The sequence below is a fragment of the Buceros rhinoceros genome, unplaced genomic scaffold (assembly GCF_000710305.1).
Source record: "Buceros rhinoceros silvestris isolate BGI_N320 unplaced genomic scaffold, ASM71030v1 scaffold14633, whole genome shotgun sequence".
NCBI lineage: Eukaryota > Metazoa > Chordata > Aves > Bucerotiformes > Bucerotidae > Buceros > Buceros rhinoceros.
Genome location: NW_010403145.1, coordinates 13,644 through 25,480, shown reverse-complemented (window position 1 = coordinate 25,480; position 11,837 = coordinate 13,644). Strand labels below are relative to the sequence as shown.

Here is an 11,837-nt window from a genome sequence, read left to right as displayed (position 1 = left end):
TTCCGAAGCCATGTGCCGTGAAGGCGCAGCGACTGGTGTATGAAAACCGCGATCTTCAGAGCTACCGGAAGATTCTGACCTAGCTAAAGTGAATCTTTCCCCACGCTCCCAGTTTGTTTGAAAATCTTGGTGACACTGATTTCTAAAAGCCTTGCTCTTTATTTCTTGCATGCCGCTGGTGTTTTTCTGCTTCCTCTTGCGTGTTCTTTGCTGAAAGTTAAATCGATTGCAATAGCTTCCTTGAAATCAATTTTCAACTGGTTCTACATAAGCTTTTCCTGCTAAATGACATTTTGCAATAAGCAGAAGACATTTTGCCTGCACGGTCGTGATCCATACCGCTGTACTGCACCCTGGATACAGTCCATGTCTGTCACTAGCAAACACTGAAAGAACAGGAGTTTTGTCATTGTCCATTGGCTTGGTTCTGTCACCTTCCACAGGGCTGTGGAGGTTTGTAAACGAGGCCATAGTTCACCTTCCCAGTTAGCTTTAGAGGTTTCTTCTCTCACCAGGTACAGAACCTCCTCTTGTCTCTAGCACCGTCTGAACAGTGTCTTGCTGTTTCAGCTGACACCCAGCTGGACCGCACTCAGCACAGACGCGCAGAGATGTTGTTTCAGCTTTTTTCAGCTTTTCTGATTACATCTATGGCAAATGTCTCCTCCATGCAGCAACAGGTATTTGTGTTCTGTGATAGCATCACTGTGGTTTGAAAAACAAACAAATTGGTCTGTAAAAACTCAGGATTTTCTTTTTCTGCTAGAAAAAGTGATATTCACCACATGTCGGCCTATTTCTGAGCTGCCTGGCGAGGTGCAGCTGATCGCTAAGCTGTTCTCTGTAAGGAGAACAGACTGGTGAGGTTGCAGAGCGCAGGGTACGAGGGCTGCATCCTGGTGCAGAGCTGATCCTGCTCAGGGCAAAAATGTTTACAGCTATTTTAACTCCTTTTAGGTATGTAGATGCTTCCCTGCTGATTAGAGTGTCACAGATAGCTTCTAAATAATCCTCATTTGTGCTGCAAAACTACCTCAGCATTACTGACTTCACAAAAACTTGACATGCTTGAGCTGATCTTTCCAAATTGGGGTAAATGCAAAGTTTTGTTTAGAACACACACATTGAGCTCCTTTTTTGCCTGGCTGCTGGCTGTGCTTCATCTTGATCAAACATGCAAACACACAAAGAAAAATAATCAAAGCTGCAGTTTTGTTAATTCCTGTTATCTGTTCTTCACAAGTTTGCCTTCCATTTGCTATTTTACAAACATACTACAAAGTCGCTCTTAGAAAACTGAGATCCATAAAGCTTTTTCAAAGTTTGAAAGAAGAAAAGCTTACATCTCCAGGCAGCCTTCCAGCATAATAATGAATTTTGATCCATTGTTACAGTAAATGGATTTTACTGAGCCCTTTTAGAGAGCCCAGAAATAAGCATTAGGTCTCCTGTCCATCCTGAGCTGTAACCATGCTCCCTCTTCACCAAGTACATGTTTACTGCTTTTAGCGGTGACTGACAGAGAACTGCTGGCCTCTGCCTTTGTGAAGGGTGTTTTAAAATCACAAAATCAGGAAGGGACACATCCCACCAAAACCAGTATACTTCAGCCGTCGTCTGAAGAAGCTGGTTCTCAGGCTGTCTTCAGATCATTTATAAGACCCACCTCTGCTCCTTGCACCCTGCCAGTCCTAGGAACCCTCCAGCCAAGCAGCCTGATCAGGCCACGTTGTGTCATCTTCTCAGTGCGAGACACCCTGTGCCTTTCTGCCCCCTGAAGGGACCATTGGGGACACTGGGGTTTGGAGCAGAGGAGGGCACAGCTGAGAAAAGCATTTTTTGTAGAGGGATGTAGATGAACTCCTTTGAATTCGAGTCCCTGCTCGGTGGCACTGATTTAGCAGCGCCAGGCTTCTCCTGCCCTCTGCTGTTCCCAGTGCCACTGGTTTTCCCCAGGAACTGGGGAAAATCCCCTCCTTGTGAGCTGCACCCGGCTGGGGCCCCAGGAGGGAGGGTGCTGCCTTCAGCCTCATCGAGATTTGAGAGTGCACCCCAGCTTCAGGACATGTGGATGGGATCCTGGCTGGGGCACCCTTCAGCCAGGAGGTTTTCTTTGTAGCGTTTCCTCTTAAAACAAAAGCAAACACACAAAAAACCAACAATGAAGTACCTGCATCTTCATGTCAGCCACAGACTCCTCCTCCTTTTGCTGTGTCTCCCTACATGACAAGGGGTGTGTAACCACCCCTTAGAATGCTGCCTTCCCAGTTTGGTCACAGCCGTGTGTCTACTGGGGATAAAAATCAGTGAAGCAGTCAGCAAGTAGAAAGGGATAAAAGAGGAGCAACCCCGTTCTCTACAGCCACAGGAAGGAGGAGCAGCCTGAGTGTTGCCAGCCAGCGTGTGACCCCAGGATGGACCGGGGAGCAGGCAGGAGGGAGAGGAGGAGAGGAAAGACAACATCTGTCTGTCATCTGCCTGGAGCAGCGCAGCTCTGGAGCAGCCCTTGAGCCAAGGGTTTCCCTCCACAGGCCCTCCTAAGCCACCGTGCCAGGGCACCCCCAGCTCAGTCACATCCTCTTCTTGAGTCCTGGACACAGCTGAGAAATCATCACTCGGCTCAGGCTTATCTCAGCGTTCTGAGAAATTACATTTATGTTTGTGGGGCAGCAGTCTCCTGAGGTGCGGCTTCTAGAAACGGAAGAGAGAGCAGGGAACCGTAGCAGGGTGTTAAGTCAGGGTATGTTGTGTTGAACTATTAAATCTGTATTTCTACACCTGAACAAGCACCACAGATCGGAGAGGTGTTGGAAACCTCCGTGTTCAGGGAACTCACTGGGACTCCTGCACAGGAGGCAGAGAACAGGCACCGGCTCGTGGTTCCTTTAGCTGCTCTCTCTGCTCCACGCAGTCTGGTAACAGGCGGTTCAGGCGCTGCTCAGGTTTGGAAGGGCAGCACAGTGGTGTTTCTAACTGCTCTGAAAGCCAGGCTCTGTAATCTGAAGACTCTTCTGCTCATGTGTATATGCTTTTGCAGAAAAAAGTCAATATTACAAGAAAAGTAATTTGGACAGTGATGAAATCAATAAGTACTACAGCTCACACCAGAGGTTTGTGCAGAGTGGTATCCCCTGGAATCAATGCCCATCGCAGAATACAACCATTTATAATTTCGTGCTGATGTTGCAATGATCCACTGTGAGAATAAGGGATGTCAGAAGCTATAAATAGAGTGAAGCGAATCAGGTCACCTTTAGTCTAACTACTAGCTATCCTTGCTTGAAAACAATTACCTGTATTTTTTGCAATTTACTGACCTCAAACTATAGTTTCCCAAACCCTCGTATCTTACAGTTCAGCTTCTTTTCTGAAAAACCTTCAATTGAGAGTGTCATGTCGAGCAAGAGATGAGTCTGAAGTAATTCTGAGGACTGGAAAACAAACCTAGATTCAGAATAGGCTGTTTCCACACAGCCAGGAATGAAAGTGCATTACTTTTCTCATCTGGGGGTATTTTTCAAACACTGTGCTTAGTCTCTTGTTCATCCTGCTCTACAGATAATAAAACCAAAAAGAATATTTTCACCTTCATCTTCTCTTGGATTATCATAGGGCTTTTATTCCCTCACTGTAAAGCAGGTGTTCTCTCTGTTCAGACAGCCTTCGTGGTTTTGTTCTAGCACAGCAGTGTAAGTGCTCTCCTTAGCCTTTAACCACTGTAAATCCTGATTCCAATTCGAAGTCACATAGCATCGAGTACGGCTTATGCTCCTAAATCCTTAGTGACCTCCGTTTTGTCATGTTTGATGAATGTTGCGTATTTGTGTTCAGCTTCCCAAACAATAAACAATTCCATCAGGCCCGTGAACATGGGTTCCCCGCGCGTTTTCCCAAGTGGATGTTCAGTAGTTCGGGTGGATGGCCACGTGGAATACTGCAGCCCGAAGAACACAGCTGTCTGTCTCTGTGGCGCATAGGAGAGCCACGGTTATGGAATATCTCACGCAGGAGCAGCGCACAGGCTGCATCGAGATGCAGTTACGCTGAATGTATCTTCTCGGTGCCGAGTGAGACAGGCCTCTGAGATCCTTGGCCTGGCACTTCCTTCCCGCAGAACCAAGAGGGAGACGCTGGTTCTTTGTTGCTGCTTAGCTGCCTTCTGCAAAAGGGATCATATCTTCTACACTGGCATGAAAAGAAGAGTCTTTCTATAGTCTATAGTCAGCTCTGAGCATGAGTGGCTAAAATTAATTCGTATACGGGAGGGAACCCTTCAGTCCTGCTAACTCTATACTGTCATGCGTGTCGGCACTGTAGTGAGATCACCTTTCGTTTTGTACACTCAGTGCAACATGAAGAAGAGGAGCAGGGAATAAGTGCATTCGAAAGACATGTATGGATCCACGGAAGCAGAAACCCCTCTGTGTATAAACATGCATATAGGTGTTTACTCAGTGCTTGGGGAGTCGACAAACTCCCTTAACAAACAGCAAATCTCTGTGTGGTTTGTGGCACAAAGAGCTGCTGGCATGCTGAGAGATTAAAGGGAGGCTGCTGGTTTGGTTCCACAACACAGGGACAAGCACAAGAACCGTACAAAACCATCCTAACTTGCTGTGCTTTGTCAGGTTGGCAGAAAGCATGTGTCCTCTCCTCCAGCACTGTCCGTGCTTTGTAACCGTTTGCTCATTTTCTCTGTACTTTTGGCAAATACAGATCATTTGGATCCTCTCTCCAGAATTAACGTGCTCATTGAAGCTAAAACCAGTGTCACCAAAGGCTGGAGCTGATCCATGTCCCAGAGCCCCTCCAGGACAGGCGATGGAGATGATGTGAGGGGCTCACAAACCAGGCGTGGCGTCCCCCCTCGTGACCGCTCTGCACATGGCCTTGGCAGGGCGGGCTGGAAGCTGCCCCACTGGCGTGATTTCTGTTGGAGAAGGGACAGATCAGGTTTATTTTCAGCTCATAGGAATTCGCTGTGGGAATTCTCACATTTTCCCTCTCTACCCACAGCTGTCTGACAGTGGAAGAAAGGAGGCTCCTAGAGTTTATCCTCATTTATAACGTGAGCCAGCTCAGAGGTGAATTAGAATGGAGCATTCAGTCAGGTTATTTAGTTACTTACAGGGGGGAAATGTCATTTTCTTTGCACAGCCCATTATGAAATGTCTACTTTCCATCCTAATTCAGGACAAAATCAAAAATTGCAGTCTTGAAAATTTCCAGCAATACCTGGGCTTACTTCCCAACACACTCTACTAAAACAGTTTATTTCCAAGACCTTTGAGGCTTAATTTTTCTTGGGACAATAACCCAGACTCAGTTTGTGTATTATCAATTTTCTGCAAATACCTCCACCCCAGCGTGCTATTGTTAATAATTCTGACACTCCTGCACAGGCGTCTTACAGACAAATCTGAGAGGGCAGCAGAAAACCAGCAAGAGGTCCTTGAGCTTCTTGTGTCTCTTGTGCTGCTGTGCTTTTCTTAGGTAGTTTTCTTGAGAAGATGATACAAAACATCTGCAATTCTGCAATTAGGTGTAAGCAGAAGATTGCCCGAAGGAAAGCGTGTGTATGCTGTGGGAGCCGTTTAAACTCTCCCACCATAGTCAGTTAGAGGAATTTTGTATTTCTATCAGAACATATTGTTTCAAACATTAATTTCCAAGTCAACAGAAGGCAAACCCCAAGTGAAAGATTCCTCAGCTAGATGCAGGTGAGCCAGTACAGCTGTACCAGACACGCGCCCATACTCCCGACTGAGAATACCAGTGCTGAGCTAAAACGTTGGTATGTCCGTCATGGCAGCTTGCCCAGACCTACCCTGCCACTGCGGAGGAGTGATCAGTGCAGGGTGAGTGTCTCTCCAGAGCAGATAATCTGCTCACAAGGCTTCATGTACATCTTCCTGTATGTTTGATCTCCTCTGAATCTCCGGAATTCGGGAGCTGATACTTTCCTCACCTGTATCATCTAGTCTTTTATCTGTTCAGCCCAAATCCAAGAATAAAGTGCCCCCAAAGGAGAATTCATTGTTTTCCAAGAGTAACGTCACTTTTTGCCTCTTATTTGAAGCTATCAAGGTGACAATGTGTAATCATTGCTCATGTGGTTCTTAGCTAGTCTGAGTATCTTTCTTTTCACGGTTTCAGTGTTAGAAATACTTGGTTTGCTTTGAGTTTGGTTGGGTTGGGTTGGTTGGGTTGGGTTGGGTTGGTTGGGTTGGGTTGGGTTGGGTCAGTTGGTTTGGTTTGGTTTGGTTTGGTTGGTTGGTTTGGTTTGCAGCTCTCCTGCCTACCCGCTCACAAGACGACACTTTTATAAAATGGATAAGAAAGATTTATAGCCTTATGCAGAAATCTTTTTGTAGCTGTTTTGTTTATACTTGAAAGCCTATTTTTTACAATCCTCTTGTTAATAGAAAGGATGCAAACACAGGGTTGGATTTCCTCCCAGACATTATCCATATCCCTCACTGTCTTTGAACAAATAATACGTAAATAAGGCTGGTTTTTCTTCACATTACCTTCAATAAATGGGTTTAAACCACCACACAAATCTCATAATTCACCTCTTCGGTTCTAGTAGTTTTAGGACAAATCCAGTAGATTTACTTTAAGCCTGCAAATCCCTCTGCTGACAATCGAAGGCAAAGTTCTTGTTGCCGGATCCTCTATGTTTCCTGAGGCCCGCAGTTGCTATGGTTTCAAAGATTTCATAGGAATCAAAACACTTTAATAGGTGTCAGTACAAGTAATTATCTTTGATAAATGATTTCTCTGATCTCTGGATGTCCTGACAGAGATTGCCCCATATGTGTGCTGCCCAAACAGGAATTATCCCTTTTTTCCTAGCTCTAGAAACTGTCTGGGGCAGAGATGAAGGCTTTCTATTGAAATAAAAAACTGATGTATGTATCTAACACGAATATCATGTTTTCCTGGGATTTCTTGACGTGAACACAAGCCTCACCCTGGAGCGGCACGCCTGAAGCCGAGGCATTTCCCGCGGCACACAGTCAGTTCTGAGTGGGGTGAGCAGAAGCTGGGGACAGACACGGCCCAGACCAGCAGCCCTCACATGGTCACTCCAGCCCTCCCCAGCAGCACTGGGCTGACTGTTCTCGTCTGTGAGATCCTGCTGGTTAAACCACTGCTCCAGCCGCAGCCCTGAGCACTGCGGGCTCTGCTCACCACAGGACACCAGTCATTGCCCCAAAGCCTTCCTCAGTGGCAGCCACCAGTCTCCAGGAATGCTGACTTCATCGTTTGCTGAGGAAGGCAATGCCACCGAGAGGTGCCACTGCCACAAAGTGGACTGTAATTTTTGCAAGTGTAATTTTTAAGGATAAGTGCAAAACATGGTTCTTTTGCTGTCCAGTAATGAACGACACTTCATGCTTGCAATTACACCCATCCAACAATGACAAGGAATATGCATTTCGTAGACAATGAGGTGAAGCAGCAAAAAATCACTAAGGGCTCCTGACATATTGAGCAGATGAAAATCTGGCACTTTACCCCAGCTGATGTCTGAAGTAACTTGTCACCCACCGTCAGTTGTTCTTGCCAGCTCCCAGCTCTCAGGGGCGTTATAACAAGGGACACTGGCACTGGAACATGGCTGGAGGAACATGGAACCTCAGCGCTGCCACTGACAAATCTCCGTTAGGGCGAGCAGGGAGAAGCCTTCATCCTAGACACTGAGATAGGCTACAGGACGAATGATGTGTCTTTTCATAAACAAACTGAGATATTTTAAGAAATAAAGCACGTTTGTCTCATGAAAGTAACCTTTGCATTATTAAGAGTGGTTATTAAATTGACTAGGACTTACCATGTGTTATCATTTCATTTTCCCCCTGCTTAATGGATGTGTAATGGCTTCTCGTGATCCATTCTGCATGGACTCTTCAGATTTATTCCTTCCCTTCCATACATCGGCATAAACTAGGAGTTACCACTATGAATTTACACTTATACAGGCCTTAAAAGAGAGAAGAATCAGTCCGTGTAGTTTTATTTGAAGGCCATCACCGTGTTTGTTTGTATTCAAATATCACCTTTTGCACTTCATCACTGAGATGCAGCGCACATATCGAATAAAGCTGTTACACTGGATCTATAGCTAATTGCAGAAATTCGTTTGTTCTAGTATTGATCAGAAACTGTCATTCTCGCCATGAAACTGTTACATTTGTTGGGTTTGTCTTCTCAGAGTTAATGTGGATGTTGTCACAATAAATATGAGGTGTAGCTAAAAGGGGTTTATCTGTAGATGTCTGTCTACTTAAGCAGGTGTTTTGAACTCCTCAAGAGTTTAGCTACGAACCAAGAACTGTTAAATTTTCACCATCTTTAAGACACTACCAAGCAATTACCTATAATAATATTTTTTTTCCCCAGTCACAATATTCTCCTGTATGAAGATGGTCACGCAGTTGTTGCTGATTTTGGAGGTAAGAAGTTTTTATGGGATGTTTATAAATTAACCCCTAATTCTCTATAACTAAACATGTGCTGACTAAGAAAATGCTGAGGAGGTTGCTCTTTGTTTTGTTACTGTGAGAGGACACAAGAGGCTTTTAGGGGTGGGAATGCCCCTGGTTTTTTGTCTCACCTAAGCTAGCAGGTGCAGTAGAGTACCCCACGGTTTTTCTGAGGAGGAAGCCCAGACGATAGCAAGGCGGATGTGTCTCAGTTTGAGTAAGATCTAGTGGGAGGTTAGAGGAAGAGTTGGAGTGAAAATGCCCGTAGTGGAAGATGTGCCCTCCTCTTTCATGGCAAGTGCTCAGGACTGAGGGTGGTGTAATTGTGCGAGTCTGCCTGTTGGCAGCCAAGCCCCATGGCAGCAGGACAGGTTTCTTTCAATTAGTTAAAAAAGCAGAATGTAGCTCGTTATTTCAGTTACGTGTGTTCAGAATTAGACTAGACTAGACTCTATGAATCTGTATTTCATGCAGCGTCTTGGTGTTTATCGCTCAAGCTCCATGCGAATGCCGCCCTGTTGGTGTGAGGGAGCTGGGTTTGACCTAACTCCTCAGGAGCTACCTGACGTAGGGCATGGCCACTGCCAGTCTGCAGTATCACCATGAATGTCACCTTAATGCAGAGGGAGGCTGGTGGCAGCAGGGCTGTGTCTGTGAGGGACCTGGTGCTGGCCCAGCCCTGCCGTGCTCCAGCCTGCTGAGGTGAGGAGACAGACAGCACAAGGCTTGGAACGCACGAGAGCAGCTGCTGGCCTGGGGCACTGCTGACAACAGTCTGGCTCACACAGATGCTCGCTGGAGGGTATTCTTCTGATATGTCACCAGCATCTGAGTCCTGCTTGGGGGCTTATTGAAGTATATGAGAGGTAGCACAAACACCACCTTCGCTGTGGCCAGGCAAGATCCTCTCATTTTCAGGAGGGCTGCTCTTCAGTCTGCCGCAGGGGCTGCTTGTTATAAATCTAGAGCCAGTTATATTAACCAGTACAAATAACCATGAGGTCACGACTTTGAGCCAGACCCTCAGCTGCTGTAAGCAGCTGTTTGTGGCGATGGAGCTTTGTACATTTGCACCGGTGCTGAATTTGGCAGCAGGTTGCAGAAGCCTCATTGTCTCTTCACGTCCTCGTTGAAGGACAGCTATCACAATTCTCCTGCTCTCCCCAAAGCCCAGAGTTATTTTTAAAAAAAGCACGTTTTACCAAGGCTTTCATACAATAACGTGGGTGTCTGTGTTGTCCTGACAGAAATTTGCTGTTGTTTTCCTGTGTGTTTCAGAATCTAGATTTTTGCAGTCCCTGGATGAAGACAATATGACAAAACAACCTGGGGTTTGTTTCTTGATGTGCTCCACGTAATTCATATACAGCATACAGGCATGCTCTGTTTAGGAGAAAATGACGTTAGAAATACTTCTGTTAGAAAGATGAATGGGCAGAGTATTTTATCTCTTTAATGGGTTTTTGTGGGTTTCCTTTAAGCCCCTTTATTAGCAGAGATGAGTGAATATATAACATGAGCAACAGAAAATAATGCTTTTTACAGTTGTCTTTGGAGCTTTATTGCTCCTAAAATCCTTAGTGAAGTGTCGGTTTTTTAAGTGCGCCCTTCCCTACTCACGTACGCGCGTTGCTGCCAGGTGGTTCCTGTTTCTAGCAGGGAGTTAATTATTCAACACCGGTTTTCTTTCAGAGTTCTTTTCTCCCTTACAAGCCAATCGCTCACAGAGTCAGCTCTTCCGGCAGTATTGTTGTCTTCGTAAGCTTTAGTCCAGATGCTTTCCATGTGTCACGCCATGGCCATCACTGTAACAACTAGTTGTGGACTAGGATGGGTGATGCTAAACCCAGGGTTTGGCTTTGGGGGTTGAGACAGCCACCCCCACTGATGCTCTTATGTATAACGTGCAATAACACGGGGCCTAGATTTTGTAAACCAGGTGAGATTTTTCTGGCAAATTTGTCAGTTTTTTTATGGAGCAATAGAAGGAGGGAAGCAAGAAAAGAAAGGAAAACAAACATCCAAATACAGGGGAAAGTGCAGATGTGAGGAGTGACCACCGTTAATGCACGACTGCTGTCTCCTGCTGCGCAGAACCTACGCTGGATGGCCCCCGAGGTCTTCACCCAGTGTACGAGGTACACCATAAAAGCCGATGTTTTCAGCTATGCCTTGTGCCTCTGGGAGCTGTTAACAGGTGAAATCCCATTTGCTCACCTGAAACCAGGTAAGATGCTCAATGAATTAATATTTTAATTTCTCTGGACTAGAGAAGGGGCTGCACTGTGTAATATTAACCAGTATTTTACTGGAGTTTGTTACGAAGCGCTAAGACCAAGCACAGAACTATCCCACTGCAATCGCATGGGTTACCTATATACTTGCTACAGATAACTTAGAATTCCTTACCCAGTTCTGGGATTATGAACGAGTCACTCTAATTTTAGGCCTTTTGTCTCTCACATCGGTGTTGGCACTGTAAAGCCATTCCTTGGCACATCTTCTCCTTGAGAATGTTCTTACATAGCTTAAGAAAGAAAAATCAGGCAACCTGTTTGCCCCTCCTGCCTACACATGGTTACAACATCCCAGGGTTTATCTAATACTATCTCTGAAATATCATCATGCAGACAAAAGCTGCAACGAGGACAGACAATGGCTGAAATTAATCTGATCTTACAATGAGTGCTGTGGTGAAAATGGGATATGGTTAAAAAAATCAGAACATTGGTGTGGCAATCTCACGGCTGCGGTCTTGCAGTTCCCTGCATATCGCATTGTTTGAAAGCTTGAGGCAAACAAAGGATTTCGCTTGGCTTTTGGTATGAGTTCAAAATGCATTTCTTTAAACTTGAAGAAAAAATTGCTCAAAAGGAATGAGAGGAATTAACCGGGTATTTGGAGTCACTAAAAGTGTAAACCCAGTTAGGAAAACAATTTGGCAGTTTGGTCTTGGTAGTGGCTTGTGCTCACAGAAAGGCACTCACTAGATTCTTACTGAAGAAACACTCAGGATGAATGTTTGTCTCAGACTGTACCAGAACTAGCCGTGGGTTGGTTTAGAGCTGAGTGTTACCAGTGTATCATCATCTGCAGCGTGGGTATACCTGTCACCCTGTCTTAGTAACAAAGAGAATACTTTTTTTTTTAAAGTGAGATGAAGGTTAACTCATTTTTCCCAAAAAAAGGCCTTTTTTTTTTTTTTTTTAGAGTTAAAGCTAAGTTAGGTTGTCTTCACCCATGCTCAGTCTTACCAGCAGCACATTTCCATTCAGGGCTGTGGCTTAGCTGTCTTTACAGACAGGATGGGCTGGAAGCCTCTTGGAGCCCCCAGTCTTTACCTAC

General features: G+C 45.4%; 1 protein-coding gene across 1 annotated transcript in view; it reads left to right on the top strand.

The window, feature by feature from the left end:
- Positions 1-11,837, top strand: part of TNNI3K (TNNI3 interacting kinase) — a 59,122-nt gene that overhangs the window by 35,655 nt on the left and 11,630 nt on the right. Inside the window, exons 18-20 of the mRNA XM_010132903.1 lie at positions 8,410-8,462; positions 9,771-9,823; positions 10,587-10,719. Of these exons, the coding sequence (XP_010131205.1) occupies positions 8,410-8,462; positions 9,771-9,823; positions 10,587-10,719 (239 nt within the window). The remainder of the gene's footprint in view (positions 1-8,409; positions 8,463-9,770; positions 9,824-10,586; positions 10,720-11,837) is intronic.